At 43.4% G+C, this 19,696-nt stretch overlaps 1 protein-coding gene across 6 annotated transcripts in view; it reads right to left on the reverse strand.

Annotated features, from left to right (window-relative positions):
* Positions 1-1,024: 1,024 nt before the first annotated feature.
* The window catches only part of IRAK3 (interleukin 1 receptor associated kinase 3), a 63,025-nt gene continuing 44,353 nt past the window's right edge, over positions 1,025-19,696 (reverse strand). For all 6 annotated transcript variants that reach the window (XM_036300323.1, XM_036300322.1, XM_036300320.1 and 3 more), the window contains 4 exons: positions 6,926-7,124; positions 6,619-6,681; positions 6,375-6,539; positions 1,025-5,164 (listed from right to left, as the gene is read on the reverse strand). In XM_036300323.1, coding sequence (XP_036156216.1) covers positions 4,640-5,164; positions 6,375-6,539; positions 6,619-6,681; positions 6,926-7,124 — 952 coding nt within the window. In that variant the 3' untranslated portion in view covers positions 1,025-4,639. The remainder of the gene's footprint in view (positions 5,165-6,374; positions 6,540-6,618; positions 6,682-6,925; positions 7,125-19,696) is intronic.

Below are 19,696 nucleotides of genomic sequence, written 5' to 3' on the forward strand. Positions count from 1 at the left end.
GCAGTGAGTTAACACAATTATGCATATTTGGCTTTGCGAGCATACTGGAATCCTACCTTTTTCTCTAGGGTATATAAAATAAAAACAGTAAAAGGTCATAGATTAATATTTGCTCTCGGCTGAAGTCATTGCAGGTCTTTTTAAAAATCCTGTGCTACAAACATAAAAGAAAAAGAAATATCACAGGCCCAACGTGTGATGGTTGGGTAAGCGCACTGTAATTCGCGTGTACACACTTTCAGAATGCCGTGAAATTACCATTAGTGAATAAAGGGATTAAGCCGGTTAAGAAGACCAGCAGAAGCTATTTACGCCTCACTCCAATGTGCTGTCAGAACAACTCCATTTTATAGTGTTCATTCATTCGATTTCTTAACTTGTCTTTTGTTAAAATCCTCGCAGTGATGGCACGGCTGGCATTTCCCTTCCAGAAAACACAAAAGCAGCACCAGCACCTTAATTTGGTATCAAAAGAACAAAATTTGTGTCTGTGTTATGCTCTTAAGAAGCCAGCTCTAATTTGTCTTTTAGCTAGAGTGGCCAAGGAAATGGGGGTTTTGCTGCTGCTGTTGTCATACTGACACCCTCTGTAACTTAGTTATGTCCACAAACAGTCTCTCCAGACAGGATTCATTAGAACTGGTATTTTAGCCTGGAGTATAGTAGCTATTTCCCTTTAACTAATGCATTAGTGTGAATCCCATTAACACTGCTACACGGACTCCACCTCTACCTGCTAGAGAAAACCACTGTATTTAGTCACAATTTCTCTGCACTCTTGCAAGTTTGATTTTCAACTGATAACTATAGCCCAGAGTCTACTAAATTCAGCAAGTTATAGTTTTTATGTGGGCTAAAAGGGATAGTGGGGCACAAGTCTGAGGAATGGATATTTTATGATGGAAATGTTATCTCCCCAAAGATCTTTAAATTTACTTATAGGTTACTCATTGAAATAATGATTTGTAGGTGTACATACTAAAGGTGATTTTTAAAGATTTTACCAAAATTGAGTAATATTTAATTATAAAGTATTCTCAGTTGTGTACTGCAATCCATTGTCCATTCTTTTTTTTTTTTTAAGATATTTTTATTGATTTTTAGAGAGAGAGGAAGAGAGAGAGAAACATCGATGTGAGAGCAGAATAGCTATCGGCTGCCTCCTGCATGCCCCCTACTGGAGGTGGAGCCTACAACCCAAGTGTGTGCCCTGACCAGAATCAAACCATCAACCTTTCAATGCACAAGACAATGCGCAACCAACTGAGCCACACCAGCCAGGGCCATTGTCTATTCTTGTATTTCAATTTGTCTAGTTTTGCCTCTGGGATTGCTTTTTCAATCCAAAACTTGTTACTCTGAGGATCCAGACAAATCCATGTGGGAGCTCCAGTCACTAAGCTTTGAGGACAGAAGGAACAAAGGGCAATGGAATAGAAGCAGCATTGCTAGTTGCCAGTTGTTACCAAGGGCACAGCGAAGCAAAGAGGAGGGCCAACATAGAAATGTTGAGGATTTTTTTCCAAAATAAAAATAGCTTTATTGTTTTAAGAAAATAAAAATGATCCATGCTCATTATAAAAATTTCAAATACATAAAAGTCTAAAGAAAGTAAAGATCATCCAAATACCACAGGCCAGAAAAAAACCATTATTAACCTTTTGGCAAAGATCTCTCTATGAAACATATATTATTTTAAAATATCCAGTGTTATAAATGTGGCCTATTAAACATGCTATTCTGGAGTCTGAGTTTTCATTCACTAATATTTCAGTGACAAATTTTCAGTGTTATAAACATTGATCTAAATAATCTTTAAGGACAGTTGCATATAAGTCAATTGTATATGTGTGTTATACTTTGTGTAACCCATCTTTTATTGAAGGACATTTAGGCTGTTTCCAATGATTTAATATCATACATCTCATAAAGTACATCTTTGCCATCTTATTTACACACTTGATAATTTAATTCAACTTGACTTATAAGAAAGCACTTGCTCTGTATAGGATAACATGCTAGGCCTTAAAGAGACGGCCCCTGCACACTCAGGGAATGTTTAGAATAAATTCCTAAACAAATTGCTGGGTAAAAGTGTGTCGTTTAAATTTTTTATACATATTGCCAACTTTAGTACATATTGCCTTCTTTTTTTGTTAAATAATTCTTTATGGACATATTGCCTTCTTAGAAAGGTTGTACCAATTGTCACTCCAGTCAATAGTGAACAAGAATGTCCTTTTGCCCACATTCTTGTCAATTGCTCCAATATTTGCCAATCTGGAAGGATAAAGTTAATACTGATAAAATAAGCAACACATTCGCTGTTTTTTATTTTCAAATGAAACAAGGTAAATCAGCCTCAGAATGGTTTACATAATATAAATTCAAATGCCAAAGACTTCTACTGCTTCCTTTCATTAGCATGGATAATCAAGAGTGGCCAGCCAGCTCAGGTCACAAGAATTGAAATCATCTGAAGTCAAGTCCAAGCCTGCTCCCCTACTAGTCTTAGCAGAGGGACCATTTGGGAGCACTGTGAACACAGACATCGTGATCAGACGCGGAAGACAGCACTGGACAGCCGGCCGGCAGACCTGCCTGTGCCCTCCTAACTGCTTGGCCTCTCCTAACTGCTTACCTGGGGCCTGCTTTGGGCCTGTCAATCAGACTAAGGCTTATTGTGTCTTGAAGCTCACTTTCTGCCATGAAATCCTTTATCCCCCAGAACTATAGCTCCACATTTCTGACCTTGGTCTGCTAACCTGCCCCTAATTCCTGATAACTTCTTGTTTTTGATCAGTTGTTCTTGAATCTGGACTCTAATCTATGCTTAACCCAACCACACACACACACACACACACACACACACACACACACGCGCGCGCGCGCGCATGCGGGCCATGTGTCTATTCCTCTGAAGCTAGAGATCTACCCTTTCATTATACATGCCCTGAAGAGGGAGCAGTTATAAATCCTCTGGAAATGGTTTTCTTGAGTATTTCCATCCATCATCACAAAGACAATCATTATCCCCACTTTGTTAATTTACCCAACAGCATTTACTGTAGCTGAATTTTTGAGTATGTAGGTTCACAGAGATCATTTAATCCAACTTGACTTATAAGAAAACACTTGCTCTGTATAGGATAACAGGCTAGGCCTTGAAGAGACGGCCCCTGCACACACAGGGTATGTGACAGAGCAATGGTCCCCAGTGATGTCCATGTCCTAAGAAGCCTGCGGATATATTACTTTACAGAAGAAAAGAGACATCGCAGATGTGATTAAATTAAGGATCTGGAGATGCAGAGATTTTCCTGGATTATCTGTGAGGACCCAATGCAATCACAAGGATCCTTATAAGAGAGAGGCAGGAGGGCCAAAGTATGAGAAATAGGTGATAAAGAAGAAGTCAGAGAGAAAGAGAGATCTAGATTCAAAGATGCTACGCTACTGGCTTTGAGGATGAAGAGGCCAGAAGCCAAGGAAGGCAGGAGCCTGAATAGGTGAGGGAACGAATCTGCACCTAAAGCCTCCAGAAGGGATGCCACGGACTTCTGACCTCCAGAGCTGCAAAATAATTAACCTACGTTGTCTTAGCCCACTCAGTCTGTGATGATTTGTCACAGCAACAATAGAAAACTAATGCAGGCAGTTTACAAGCCTGGTCAGAGAGAGAGATGGCACAAGCAACTTTGGTATCATTCAGAAAGTGACGAGTATAAAATATAAATACAACAATATTGCTATGGAAATGCTGGTAAAGTGAGTACTTCTGGCTGGAGATGAGGGAAGTCTCAGGAGGATGGCAGTTCTGCTGGGCCCTGCAGGATTGGTAAGATTTTAAAAGGGAAGGGATACAGGACACAGCAGGAGCAAAGGCATCGAGTTGGAAGGTACAGAATCAAAACACAGACCTAGGCTCTTATGACCAGCCATTTTCTCAGAAACAGAAATTACTTGATTAAAATTTCATACATCCTACTTAGGATATAATAGGTACCTACATTTGTAAAAAAGAACTTATAATAATAGTCAACAATTGTATTCTATGTGATAAATTATCCTAAGAGTTTAAATACAGACTACAGATCTTGGGCAAAAATCTACTCTCTGCAGAAACCATATCATAGCCAAGGGTGAGCCTGGCTCATCTTCACACAGGCAAGCTTGATAGGGATGAACAGGGAAATGCCACGGGTCAAAGTACACGGAAAGGCAATTCTTTAAAGGGCAACCATTAATATTTACAAACTAGACATTTCCTACGACTTCACAGGCAAGCTACACCCAACAGTGGAATCCAACTGAACACACTTAGCAGAACGAGGCTCTGAGGACTCAGATCAATGCCGTGAAGGACGTAAGAATCCAGTCTCGTTGGGGAGGTTTTGATTGCTGTGTTTGTCTGAAGTCAGGGCCCAGGATCTTAAGGAATCACGAATGGCTCTAATTCAGCCTAGATTTGATCTGAGGCAATTACCCGACAAAACACACTTTTAAGGCCCCCTGTTTTCCAAGTTGGAGAGCGAAGAATGGGATCGTCCAGGTTGTTGATCCTCATTGCCAAGGTCACATGGATCACCCTCAGGGCATTACTTATGAAGGCAATGTCTTCCCAAGATGCCACCTGTACTCAAGTGCCTGGGTAGTACTTGTCATCTTCTTTATCTTCTGGTAAAATGGATTCCTTTTTGTTCTGCTCACATTCATTCCAGACAAATTCACTGGAACAGCTGGTCTCCACTGGCCTGCTCCTGTGAGCATGGCCTGCAGCTTCTGCAGAAGGGTCCGCATCTACACGGGGGGCCCCTGAATCCCAGGCTGGTGCCGCATGCTTTGGAGACCAACGTTCTTCAGGAGGAGAACTGGGCAGTTTGCAAGCGTCCTCCTTTCTCTCATTCCCTGTCTTCCCATCCAAGCCCAGATAAGTAACCTCAGACTGGCTGCATTCAAAGGGGATTTTCTGAACCATTCTCTCTTTCCTCAAATGTTGATCATGAAGCAGAGGCTGTCTGTTCTGTCTTTCATCATCTTCCACTGGAATACTTGGCACGTTATCCAAGAACAGAGGAGAAGGACACCTGAAAGACTTGAGTGAGGTGGGAGGATCTTCAGCAAAATATAAGCTGACTTGAGTGCTTTCGAGAGTAGTTAGGACCTAATAACCAAGGAGCAAGCAAACATAGAGTTAAGCTTGACTAACGTTTCCTTTTACCCTTTTTCTGTCTACCGTTGAAGGACTGTGCTTTTGTTTTCATGAAATCAGTTCTACTACAGAATTTTGAATGAGAAGGTATTAAAGATTAGCTAATAGCTTCGTTTTAATGAGTAAATTAAGTGACTTGAAGCAAAGGATAAAAGAAACTGCATGGAATTGAATATCAGGAGACCTGACCTTAGGCCTAGATTTGCTACCACTACTTTTGGACCTGGGGTGAATCTCTTATTATTTTAAAAAATATATTTTTATTGATTTTAGAGGTCAGCAGGCTAATTTTTAAATTGATAATTTTATGTGGCCCGCAAATGATGCTGTAAATATCCAAATGGCCCTTGGCAGAAAAAAGGTTCCCCACCCCTGCTCTATCACCTGGAACCTTCTATTACAACACTGCAGCGTTTCCTTCCCCACAGTCCCACAGAAGCAGAACTACCTGTGGTCTTAGCGACATGAAATCCAGCCCTCTGAGCCTTTGCAGGTGTATATTCTCTCCCTGGAATGTCCATCCATCCTTTTGGCTACCTAAATCCACCCTGTTCTTCAGGTCCTAACTCCACTGGCTCCTCCATCAAGAAGCTTCCTTGACTTCCATCAGCTAGAATGTACTAATTCCATGCTCCCATCTACCAGGATCCTTATCTTTCTGTCCTGAAATCCCATGTTTCCTGTGGTCACTCTCCCTGTGGATAGTGGGTTTGAGGGCAGCAGCTGTATCTTGATCAATGTAGTATCCCCAGCACCCAGCACAACATCTGACCCTTGCAAAGTAGGCACTAAGTAAATATTTGTTTATTGTAAACAAATAAATGAATGGACGATTAAACAGATGGAAAGATAAATAAAAACCAATAAGGGGAATACACACTGCATTTTTAATGGGCAGATCTCTTATGAAGGTTGAATAAAATGTTATCTCCAAATTACTATGTCTCTTCCTTAAAATGTTCATGGTGCCCTGGTTCCACCCAAGAATGACCTCTACTAGAGTACTTGATGATGTGACATTTCGACCTAGAAAAGCTATCTATTAGATTAGAATTCTATTTTGGGGGCTGGATTTGTCTCATTAATAAATACACATTTGTCCTATTTAGATTTTCAATGGCTCCATGGATTCAGTTTTTAATAAAACTGTGTGCATACGTACTTCATCCATTGATGGTCTTAATTTTGCCCGTGTTGCAGCACACTGGCCCGCCAAAGAGAAGAGCTTGGCAGAAAAATTCCGAGGGCAGGGAAATACTTTCTTATCTAGAAATGAGACACATGAATCGAGACCTCTCTTCTCCATCAATTCCATCAGGAGATCCCTCTAGGAGGAGAAGAAGACAACCTCATTTAGAACTCTATCAGAAAAATGACCACGGTGCAAAGGGGAGGACAAGTCTTACCAGCTGAATGTGCTTTGGGTCATCCAACACCACTTTACAACCGGTCAGAGCTTCCATTATCACCTACAAAGGACACACAGAAAGTCAGTTACGCACATTAACTATATCCACATGTTAGTGGTGGCTAGTAACCTTAACAATGAATATAGTTCATTCCAATTAATGAATTTATATTGTATTACTGATTGATTACCCAAAATTAATGTATAAGACAATGATTAACAGGAGATCATTTGTTGCATGACATTGGTTAATAAAATCAAACAGGTTTCAAATGTCCCACTCAATTGAGAGCACTGTCACTTACGATGCCAAAGCTGTAGACATCTGTTTTAGTGGACAGCTTGCCCTGCCTGATGTACTCTTCCGGCATGTACCACAGGTGGTTACTGCTGCCGCTGCTCATGCTTATGGTGGTGCTCTGAGGCTCGAGGTGGGGCCGGAAGTGTGCCATGGCGAAATCCATGAGTTTGGGTTGAAACTGATCATCCAAAAGTATGTTGGCACTAAATTGAGGAGCAAGGACAAACAAGACAAAAACATCATGAAGACATTTTGGTGAAAAACAACACGACGAGCTCACCTTCATGTCTTATTCATTACAAACATGGACAAAATAGAGCCATCCATATTTTCCATGAACTGTAGGACATAGTTTCATTTTTCTTAATGTGAGAATGTGTCCTAAATCCAAGTGTTCTATAGAACCAAAAACCAAATCCTGACCTAAAAACCGTGGGCATTTAGAATTTACAGCTACCTACGTGGAGTTGGTGGATAAAGCTGATGGTTCGTCAAGAGGAGACACTAACGTGAACCAAAGCGGCCTTCCTTGTGCTCTTCTTGCACATGATGAGAACATGACCTGGGTCTTACTCAGCCAATAGCTGTCAGTTCTGTGCACGGAGCTCTGCTGTGGAACGCTCTGCCCACAGCCACTCACCTGCAAGGTTTTGAGGAATCTTCAGTGGCCCCGCTTTAAGGATAACCCTACTCCACAGTCCCATCCCCACGGCTTGTCTTTGAGTCTTGTTTAAAATATAACCATCTAAAGAGGCAGAGGCAAACCTTAATAGTCACTTAACATCTTGGCTGGAAGTAAGCGCGAGCTTGTTTGACCTTGGAAGGGCTGCTGTAGGAGAGGTGGGAAAAGATAAGCTGAGGGGGAGCCCCACTTCCTACGGCCCACCTGGCTCTGTAGCCACTGGCGGGTCACTTCACCCTGGAAACCTCAGCAGCATCTTCCCTCACGAGTGAGATGAGGAAAACAACAGAGCTCACAGGCACAGACACAGCTACTGCTGGGCATGCTCAGTAAACGCTGGCTTAGATGGAGGCTAGTAATTCCTCACAGGAGAGCAGATGGCTATTGAGAAAAGAGATGGCTATTGGGCTAAGAGAAAGTTATCTGCTTTTTCAACTTTGTTCAGGGCTTGTTTTTGTCCCCTGAAACCAAAGCTAGTATGAGATCCCTGCCCATCCCAATGCCACATGGGCCTTTGGAATGCCACATACTCTTGTTAAACATGGTGAATAGCTGCAGGATAAACACAGGAAATGATTAATTCTGAATAAGTGTTGGGTCTCACGAAAGTTCCAGAGTCCCTGCTGTCCCTGGACGAGCAGGCTGACAAGCAGGCCACTCCACACGTCTGAACTGCAGGCGCTGCTGTGATTCCGAATAGTCAGTCTTGGCCCTGTTTCAAGGACTTGAAATGGAGGCCTTGAGGATTCTAACCCAGGCTTTGTCTCGGACTCAATTGACAGCCAAAATGATGGGGCTCCCCGGGATCAGAAAGACACGCCTTAAACTTCATGTCACTCTCCCTCCTCTGAAGGTGGCAGGAGAATCGCAAGTCCCAAAGAACCCACCTTCTGCATAAGCCCTGGAGCCCCTACCTGTTGTGCGGTCCCTTCATTAATGAGGAGAAAGTCAGGGAGGGACTTGCATCTGGGAGGAGGCTTATCTCAGAAGCACAGTCCTCGGTTCTCTCCCTGCCTTGTCTTTTCTCCGCTGATATTTCAAACCCAGCAGCTTCTAAGACCAGCCTGGTCTCACACACCGATGTCACTCCTCACCCATTCTTGGGTTTCTCATTTGGAAAACAGCATTAACTATCCTGACATGCTTCTGAAGGTGAGGAATATACTAGAGCCAGGTCCTACCTTCTCTCCATCTCTCGGTAAGAATAGACATTTAGTTCATAATTACTTCTCCCACGGGTGTGCACTGCACTCTTTCAGATCCAGGCCAAGCTCCTGAGATGCCCTGATCAATTCTGAGTGCCGGGGTAGTTAATGCAGGAGTGTGCCAGATGTGCCAGGTGTGAGGTGGGCAGAGAGGTCCTCTCATCACCAGGACCAGCCTTCCGCCCCTCCAGCCTCTGCCGCACTCAGGGCCGGGCCCTCCTCTGCAGCCGCCCCTCTTCATCTCAGCCCAGGAGGAGGCAGCAGAGCTCTGAACGCCAGATTTTCCTTGTCAAACTCCTAGCCCTCTTCTTCCCCCACCAGCTCTGAAGAAGGGTTAAAGCGTAACTTAGTGCCAGAGCCATGAGAATGCAAAAAGCTAAATCTGTGGATCACTCAGACTCCCAAAGAATAATTCTTTCCTAGGTACAAAAGAGAGAGAGGGAAAAAAAGCAGTAACAACAACAACAAAAACCATAATCGAATCTATTTACTTGACCCTCAGCAGAACTGGTGGGAAGCTTCCGGCAGCGGGTGAAGCAGTTCTGTAAGAGGCGGCCCGGGGAACCACGATACGCTACCCGGTAAAACGCACGGAGGATTCGGGCAGCGAGAGGCCATCAATAAGAATGCGAAATTGTCCGAGGGCACTGCGTTTACACTTTGAATAATGATATTTGGTGAAAAGACAAGTTGTGTACCAGCAGACCTTAGTGTATAACATAAATTTTGAGCCCAGTGATTTACTCTGTTCTAAATAAAGGTTAATGGTAGCCGAGGAAGAAGGATGTTCTGTTTCAGAAAAGTGGGAATTGCAAAAGGCCCGTCAACAATCAATTCTGCCCTAATTCTTTCCCCTGCTTCTACCTCAAATAGAATGTTCCAACATAAAGTGCCTTCAGCTACCATGTAGGTCAACTGAATGCGTTTATCCTATGGGGGTAAACACGAGTGAAAAAATAAAGACAACATAAATAACTGAAACCATGTAACAATATGGTGCACTAACAGGGCAGCTTGCTAGCTATTGTGGCTACCAAAGACACAGGTGAGAAACATCCAATGGCCCACACACTTAATTTAGTGTCTCTACAACCTGTTTCTTCTATTCTTTCCCACAAGACCACTTACTGTAACAGAGAGGCCTCTAGATCAGGGGTCCTCAAATTTTTAAACAGGGGGCCAGTTCACTGTCCCTCAGACCGTTGGAGGGCCGGACTATAGTTAAAAAAAACAAACAAACTATGAACAAATTCCTATGCACACTGCACATATCTTATTTTGAAGTAAAAAAACAAAACGGGAACAAATACAATATTTGTATTTGCATGTGGCCCGCGGGCCGTAGTTTGAGGACCCCTGCTCTAGATCATTCTTCCACAGAAGGATCAATGATAGGGTCACGAAGGAGATGGGAAGAAGCCTACACAGGTGGTGACGTACATCCTCACTGCGGGAATATTACTTCATCTCCCTCTTGCTAAGTCTTTAACACAATTCTTTTTGGGGGAACTGCATCCCTCAATGGCTACAAGAATTGCTTTCTTTGCTCACCAGTTTGTCTCCTGATTTAGTAGAAGGCTGTGGGCCTTAAATAGAAAGCAAGATAACATACCTAGACTATAATGCAGGATTTGAACGTAAGTGCAAATACCATGTTTGATATGTAGGTGCAAGATTGTTTTTTAAAGATACATTTACTTTTATAGGATTTTATGGGACGATATTGGTGCCCAGTACCCCAGTCCATGAGTGCCTGGCAACTCTCAGGGAAAGTCCAGACTCCACCCCATAGGCCCCAGAGATAGAGGACACACGTGGCCTCTGGTCAACAGCCTGAAGCGATGGGACATCTTGCTGTGTTACTGCTGTTGCCACAACCAAGATACCCCTCACCACATGGGGCAAGACCCAGTCTCCCCAGGAGCCTGCAGGTGACTGGGAGGGGTGCACACAGCCCTCCCCGCTGCAGCATGCAATGCATCTGGCCAAAATGATGCGAGGACATAATCTCACAGGAAACATTAGAAATGTTCGCCAGGAAATGAACAGGGATGAATGTCTGGGATGAGAAATGCCAAAGATAAAATGCATTTGAATTTAAGATCGTTCATAAATGTGAAAACAATTAAGCTCGGGAAGGGATAGGTTGGAAAAAGCAAGAACAACCACTGCTTTCCCGTAATTCAAAAACATCTCTGTTCCCCAAATAAAAATGGGAAGGTCATTTGTCAAGAGCAGAGACGTCAACTCTTTAAGATTCTTTTCTTTAAATCCTTTTCCTCCTCAAATTCCACCATCTGGAAATAAAGTTTTGTTTTTATAACATTCTCTCAGAAGAGTTCAAATTACGAAGACATTTTTGGGCAAACGAAACCACCAGGCTTCTCAAAAACACTTTTGAAATGTGGGCTTGGCTTCCTCCTTGAGTGTCCTTGGCACAGCGTCTCCCGGGGAGCCTGTTTGCTCTCACTGCTTCACAGGCGCAGGCGAGGGTCCTGAACGCACACCCAGGTCCCGTCTCCAGCTCAGGCCACCGCCTGCTGCCGTTTTCACCAGGCGTCTGACGTCAGCATCTCAAAATCTGCACACGTTAATCACGCTCTCCTTTCCTGCCCATTTCCCCGTCTCTGCCCAATGAAGCCAACGTGCCCCCAGAGACAATGACTCATCACCCAGTAGGAGCGTGATTGTTGGGCCCACACACATGTGAGCCCCGCCTCCCTCCCCCATCTACCTCTACAGAGGTGTGACAGAAGCAGGTTACTACTTTCTGGAAGTCTCAGCTTTCTCCTGTGTCAAACTGAGATAAGACCAATGGTACCCAAACTCGGGGTTGCTGGGGAGGTTAATACATTGTCCAGTGGGCTCTTAGGTCAGGTCTAAAGCCCTCGAGCTTTCACCGACCCCCTGATCTGTCTGCAGCCTGTAAGCTACCTGAGGTATTAGCACTTACTAATGCAGGCAAGGAGGACTGCACTTACTGGTGTTTAAGGGCTTGCTTTCTTTTTTTTTTTTTTTTTTTAAATATATTTTATTGATTTTTTACAGAGCGGAAGGGAGAGAGATAGAGAGTTAGAAACATCGATGAGAGAGAAACATCGATCAGCTGCCTCCTGCACATCTCCCACTGGGGGATGTGCCCGCAACCCAGGTACATGCCCTTGACCGGAATCGAACCTGGGACCTTTCAGTCCGCAGGCCGACGCTCTATCCACTGAGCCAAACCGGTTTCGGCAGGGCTTGCTTTCTTTTAAAAAATTTTTAATTAAAAAAAAAAACATATTTTTTTTATTGATTTCAGAGAGGAAGGGAGAGGGAAAGAAAGATAGAAACATCAGTGATGAGAGAGAATCATTGATTGGCTGCCTCCTGCAGGCTCCGCACTGGGGATCGAGCCCACAACCCAGGCTTGTGCCCTGACCGGGAATTGAACCGTGACCTCCTGGTTCATAGGTCGATGCTCAACCACTGAGCCACACCAGTCGGGCTAAATTTTTAATTTTTATTGAGGTAACATTGGTTAAGAACATTTTGTAAGTTTCAGCTGCACAGTGTTATCATTTGGTATCTGTATACACTACAGCATGCTCGTTACCAAAAGTTTGGTTTCCATCTGTCACCAAACATTTGATTCCCTTTACCCTTTACTCCTCTGCCATTCCCCTCCTTTTTCTGTGTTCAGTGCTCTTTCTTTATACTGTTCCCTTCACCTGCAAAGTACTCCTCCCCTCCCCCCAATTTTTATCCAGGCCTCTCTGCAGCCTAATACTCACTTCCTCCATGAAGTTTTCACTCAGCTGCCCTGAATTCCAGCAGTCCTTCTTTCTCCAAGTCCCCACTGCACAGCTGCACTATATGCCATTTGACTCTTACTAAGAGACTAGATTCTGTTTACATAAGCATGATGTTGAGTCTATAGAAAATAGTTAACAAACATGTGTTTATATAATCAGTTTGTTAATTAAGAGAATTTAAAACCATAAGTAGATTAAACCTCTCTTCATATGGCAAATATGTGGCCCCAATGTTGCCAAAACATCCTCCCATATTCTTGGCAGACATCACAAATTGAGTTCAGAATGCACACCCTCCCCCTCCCACAATTCCCTTTCAATACTGCCTGTGGGAAATCATTGCCAATCCATCAAAGATGAAATGTGAGATGAAAATGACTCATCATCGCTGCTATATAATCACTGCTATATAAAATAATCGCCCCTTTTTCAGATGAGGTAAATGAGGCCCACATGGTTGAAATGACTTATTTGGTGCAAAATAGCTTTTTTTGTTGTTGTTGTTAATCCTCACCCGAGGATATTTTTCCATTGGGTTTTTAAAAATATTTTTATTGATTTCAGAGAGGAAGGGAGAGGGAGAGATTGAAACATCATTGATCGGCTGCCTCCTGCAGGCCCCCTACTGGGGATAGAGCCCAAAACCCAGGCATGTGCCCTTGACTGGAATCGAACCTGGAACCCTTCAGTCCACAGGCCAATTCTCTATCCCTGCCGTGGGCAAACTACGGCCCTCGGGCCGGATTCGGCCCATTTGAAATGAATAAAACTATAAAAAAAAAAGACCGTACCCTTTTATGTAATGATGTTTACTTTGAATTTATATTAGTTCACACAAACACTCCATCCATGCTTTTGTTCCATCCTCCGGTCCAGTTTAAGAACCCATTGTGGCCCTCGAGTCAAAAAGTTTGCCCATCCCTGCTCTATCCACTGAGCCAAACCAGCTAGGGCCACTGATTTTCTTTTTTAGAGACAGGGTAAGGGTGAGGGTGAGACAGAGTAAGAGAAACATGAATGTGAGAGAGACCAGGGTCAGGGATCAAGCCTGCAACTGAACTACGTGCCCTTGGCCGGAATTGAACCCCAGACCCTTCAGTCCACGGGCCGACACTCTATCCACTAAGCCAAAATGGCTAGGGTGCAAAATAACTTTTTAATGGCAGAGCCAGGACTAAAGCTTAGCCCTCCTTCTTTTGTGTTCAGTGCTCTTTCAATTTACTATAGTTAACTGGGAAAAAAAATCTTTTTATTCAGCTACTCATAAGAGATTAAGTAACTGTTGATTACAAAGCAGAATTGAAATGAACTTTTATCTCCTCTTTTCTTTAGGTGTATATAGAAAATTCCAGTGCAAAACAGTGGCTGAGCGATCACAGGAAGACAGGTTTTAGCTCACTATAAAGGAAGCTCTAATCATCAGAGCTGCACCGCGATGGTGCTCTGACAACTGCTGTGCTGGATGAGACACTTGGGAGGTGGAAGAGGCAGCCTCCACTAGGTGAGAGAAATTACAGCTTATTGCCAACCCTGGGCGGTGCTCTATATAGATGATCTCCCTCCATCCTCACCACCTGGGATGAGTGCAGTAGTAGCCGGCTCAGTTCCAGATAAGAGGACTGAGCCTCTGGGAGTTTAAGGAATTCACCAACAGTCACACAGATAGCAAGCAGCAGAGCAGGGATTTGAACCGAGATCTTCCTGACCCAAAGGCCATACACGTAACCAGTGACAAGAAACAGAGACAGCAATAACATCTGGCTGGTTGTTGAAAAGGGGAAAGGAGAGAGAGAAGACTCTGGGGAACAGGCAATTCAGGACTTTGCCTCGCCTGCTCTAGGGTGAGTGGGTCTCTGGAGGTACCTCCTTAACGTAGCTGAACTCATCCCTGCTCTGAAGTTGATCAGGATAAAGCATGACCAAGATTTTAAAAATGTAGGTTCACATCCTTCTCCTGGTACAATCCCTAGATTTGGGTCTAGAGCACAGCACAAAAACAGGCAGGGGCAGTGTCACAGAATTCTAAAGCAAGAAGAGCTCCAACGTGAGACCATCCCTGTTGGCTCAGATCATACAAGTGAGAAGAAACCCGTGGCCTGAGAGTGGGAGGCCCTGGGCTTGAGCGGATTTCCTGTGCTCCTGCCCTGTCATCTGCAGTGCTGGTGCAGGCACCTTTTCGTTGCTTAGACGAAGGTGCTGCTCACACTTTGGGCTCCAGGCTGCAGAATAATGACCTTACAATCTTCATTTCTTAAACTATTTTAAAAACCACAAAGGCGTAAGATTACCAAGCTTCTTTTGTAGATGGAAGTAATTACAGGGAATGAATAAAACAGAACTTTCAGACATCACTTAGTAACTAGACTCCTTCTTGGAGTTTCTTCTGCTTCCTCGGTTTGAAATAGAAAGATCTGATGCCAAGTTATTTTTTTCTAATAAATGTTATTTTTATTATACAATTATATAAACGTTATAATTATTATAAATTTTATTTAAAAACATAGCATAGAAGTAATAACTAAGCCATTAAATTAAAAGCTACATCTCTCTGTCTAAATAAAGCCTTATGTATATTTTGGTATGTTTTACTTTTTATTTGGTATGTTTTACTTTAATCTATTCTTTAATTCATAAATTTGTAGTACTACAAAGTTATAATCGTGTACTCAATGCTACTTCAATTTGGCTTTTTTCACTTAATCTCACTTTATGCACATTCTTCCAGGTTATTTCATACTATTAAAAACATTATTTGATAATGTCAAAGATGTACACTAAACTCTTCTGTGATCCATCATCTGAGCCCCAGATGCAGAAATGAAAATAAAGGTAACAATACAGTATCTCCCATTACAGTATCTCCCATGTCTCCAACACAAACAGAGCCCTGACTTACTCATCACTGTTTAACACGTTCTGAAATGTCCTTTTTTTTTTTTTTTGTCTATTATCAGGGCTGTGTAACAAAATGACAGATCTCCTAGAAGCTGCCTTTCCTTACAAAGAATTAAAAAATTAATAGACAAAGGCAGAAAAGTAAGAATTCCTAAGCGCACTAGGCTGTACACAGAGGAACCAAGAACCAAGGAGGCCCACACTTAGAGCAAAGTGAAAGATTCATTTAAAAGAAACTCGGGAGGGTGATCTAGGTCAGCCAGTTCACGTTTGGCCAAGGCTGTTGGGGACTGAAAGTCACTACCACCTGACAGATGCTCAGTGCCTCGAATGAAACGAGTTGGTCTCATTCCACTTTCTAGAGAACAGGTGTGTGCATCACCGAAGGAAGGGAGAAATCTGCTAATTAACATCTTCGCTGGCAGGCTTAGCAGAAAGTCAAGAGTTCAGTGTCTGTGAAAGAGGCAGAGAGGAACACACTGATGAACAATTGTGAAACCAGTTCTCAGTAAGTGCCCATATAACACAACTCCACACCCTGACACACCTGGGTGGGCATAGTCTACAGATGATTATGTTGAGGCTTTGAGCCCTTTGAAAAACCCAAAAGGCAGCAATCATTGGCAGCCCCTTCACCAACTAAAACAATAAAATATGTTGCTAGTTGCGTTTCCAGTTTAAACTCTGCCTGTCCCATGAAATTCTCCCTGTCTCTGATGAGATATCGTTCCATACTCTGCATCTCCATTACTCATCGAGCGCTCATCTAGTGTGTTCCTTGCATGATTTTATATTCAGCACATCCAAACAGGTACTGAGAATAAGTGGCCTGGAATAAGTGGCCTCCTTTAAAATTGTGGTATCTACTGCTGATTCCAGAACCGTTCTCTTGCCCCTTACACCCCAGAGAAGCCTCGGAGTCCCTTGAGAGAGCCCTGCTTATCAAATCTAGGTCCTCAGACCAGTTAGACCTCAAGGCTCTATCCAACCCAACCACATTCCTCACCCCTCTCCAGTCTTATCTTTCCTTATTCCAACCTCATCCTTTCCTCTCCAATCAATCAATTTGTCTTGCTTTCATTATATGGTTGGCAATTCTTTACTCTGTCCCCTTGAACGTATTATCACCTCCACCAGGAATAGTCTCTTCTTTTCTTTCAACTAATCCACTGCCATGACCTATCTCCTCAAAGACTTGGGTTAGAACTACCAAATTAGAAGAAGAGCATTCTCAGACCAGCCATGCATTGGGCATAGTTAGTGGTGCCCTGTATACTTTCTGTGATTGTGTTATCTCTCTGATCACCAGGCTGAACCTTCAAGACAAGACTATGGTCATCATGGTCTAATACAATGCTCTGCACACAGATGTTCCATGAATATTTGTGAATTAAAATGAATGTAATTTTTTTAAATGTTCAAAAAGTTAACACAGAAGTGACTTTTTAAAAAAATAGAGAGGCCAAAACCGGTTTGGCTCAGTGGATAGAGCGTCGGCCTGCAGACTGAAAGGTCCCAGGTTCGATTCCGGTCAAGGGCATGTACCTGGGTTGCAGGCACATCCCCAGTGGGAGATGTGCAGGAGGCAGCTGATCGATGTTTCTCTCTCATCGATGTTTCTAACTCTCTATCTCTCTCCCTTCCTCTCTGTAAAAAATCAATAAAATATATTAAAAAAAAAAAAGAGAGAGAGGAAAAACCAAGATGGCGGCATAGGTAAACAACGGAGTTTGCTGCCTCAAACAACCACTTCAAAAATAAAGCTAAAAGACGGAATGGACATCATCCAGAACCACAGGAAGGCTGGCTGAGTGGAAATTCTACAACTAGAAGGAAAGAGAAAAGCATACTGAGACTCAGAGGAGGCGCGGTGTGGAAGTAAAATACTAAGGTGCGGAGGCGCATGCGGAGCGGGCTGGCGGCTGAGGGCGCGGTTGTCGTTTTTAATCGGGAGGGAGTCTCAGGCTCTGAGCTCCAGTTCTGGGCGAGTCTCTGGGGACCCAGACTCATACGGGAGAAGCGGGACTGTCTGGCATCGGTCAGAACTCGAGGGCAGCTTTCTCTTGGAGGGGCTAGCAGCAAGTGCCAAGACACTGAGAAGTGGAGCCTCTGAGAGCAGCCATACCTGCTAGCCCCGCCCTGTTAATCACGTGGGACCCGCCCTGCCCAAGCCCTGCAGGGAGGCTTTTGCTGGATAGCCTAAGGCAGAGGCTAGATTAGCACCTCCCTAGAGATCCAGGAGCCAGTGTACCCAGAGGTCAGAGGGGGACCATCCAGTTTGCAGCTCCGTGGAACCATAAAGGACACACTCAGGGGGAAGACTCAGTGAGCACCAAAGCCCCATTGAAGCAAGTCTTGCCTTGGAGGGGTGTCTCCAGCACAGGAGTTCTCCCAGTGCAGACACAGCTGATTCTCACAGCCAATTGGCCTGGAGGTCAGTTCCTCCCAGTGATACCTACAACAATCAAGGCTTAACTACAACAAGACTGTGCACAAAGACCACAAGGGGGTGCATCAAGAGTGTCCTTCTCAGGTAATTGGGGAGACTGAACCACTGGGCCCTAGAGGACACTTAGCACAGAAAACCACTTTATCAACACAGGGAAGCATACAAAATGCAGAGACAAAGAAACAGGACACAAATGACAGAAATGGAGGAAAGCAAACTACTGGATATAGAGTTCAAAACCACACTTTTAAGGTTTTTCAAGAATTTTCTAGAAACTGCTGATAAACTTAATGAGACCTACAAGAAATCTAATGAGACCCTCGAGGTTGTGATAAAGGATCAATTAGAAATTAAGCATACACTGACTGAAATAAAGAATATTATACAGAATCCTGACAGCAGACTAGAGTATCACAAGAATCAAGTCAACAATTTGAAATATGAAGAAGCAAAAAACACCCAACCGGATTCACTTGTTGATAGATGTGTATTTGTTGTTCATAATTTGTATCTTTACCTTTTTCTTCTTCTTCCTCTTCTTAAAGGATACCTTTTAGCATTTCATATAATACTGGTTTGGTGGTGATGAACTCCTTTAGCTTTTCCTTATCTGTGAAGCTGTTTATCTGACCTTCAATTCTGAATGATAGCTTTGCTGGATAAAGTAATCTTGGTTGTAGGTTCTTGGCATTCATCACTTTGAATATTTCTTGCCACTCCCTTCTGGCCTGCAAAGTTTCTGTTGAGAAATCAGCTGACAGTCGTATGGGTATTCCCTTGTAGGTAGCTGACTGTCTTTCTCTTGCTGCTTTTAAGATTCTCTCTTTGTCTTTTGCTCTTGGCATTTTAATTATGATGTGTCTTGGTGTGGTCCTCTTTGGATTCCTTTTGTTTGGGGTTCTCTGTGCTTCCTGGACTTGTAAGTCTATTTCTTTCATCAGGTAGGGGAAGTTTTCTGTCATTATTTCTTCAAATAGGTTTTCAATATCTTGCTCTCTCTCATCTTCTGGCACCCCTATAATTCTGATGTTGGTACGCTTGAAGCTGTCCCAGAGGCTCCTTACACTATCTTTGTATTTTTGGATTCTTTTTTCATTTTGCTTTTCCGGTTGGGTGTTTTTTGCTTCTTCGCATTTCAAATCTTTGACTTGATTCTTGCACTCCTCTGGTTTGCTGTTGGGAGTCTGTATAGTATTCTTTATTTCAGTCAGTGTATGCTTAATTTCTAGTTGGTTCTTTATCACAACATCGAGGGGCTCATTAGATTTCTCGTAGATCTCATTAAGTTTATCGGCAGTTTCTAGAAAATTATTGAAAGACCTTAAAAGTGTGGTTCTGAACTCTATATCCTCCATTGACAATTTTGTCCTGTTTCTTTGTCTCCACGTTTTTTATGCTTTCTTGGTGCACCCCCTAGTGGTCTTTGTGCGCAGTCTTGTTGTAGTTAACCTTGATTGTTGTAGGTAATACTTGGGGGAATTTGACCTCCAGGCCAACTGGCTGTGAGAATCAGCTGTGTCTACAGTGGGAGAACTTCCGTCCTCTGGGGAGGTGCTAATCTAGCCTTTGCCTGAGGCTATCCGGCAAATGCCTTTGTGCAGGGCTTGGGCAGGGTGGGTCACACGGGATCAACAGGGCGGGCGGAGTGAGCAGTTATGGCTGCTCTCAGTCCCGTCCCCAGAGGTTCTGCCTCTCAGAGTCCCAGCAACTGCTGCAAACCTCGGAGAGAAAGCTGCCCTCGAGTTCTGAC

Source organism: Myotis myotis, unplaced genomic scaffold, assembly GCF_014108235.1.
Source record: "Myotis myotis isolate mMyoMyo1 unplaced genomic scaffold, mMyoMyo1.p scaffold_m19_p_3, whole genome shotgun sequence".
Lineage (NCBI taxonomy): Eukaryota > Metazoa > Chordata > Mammalia > Chiroptera > Vespertilionidae > Myotis > Myotis myotis.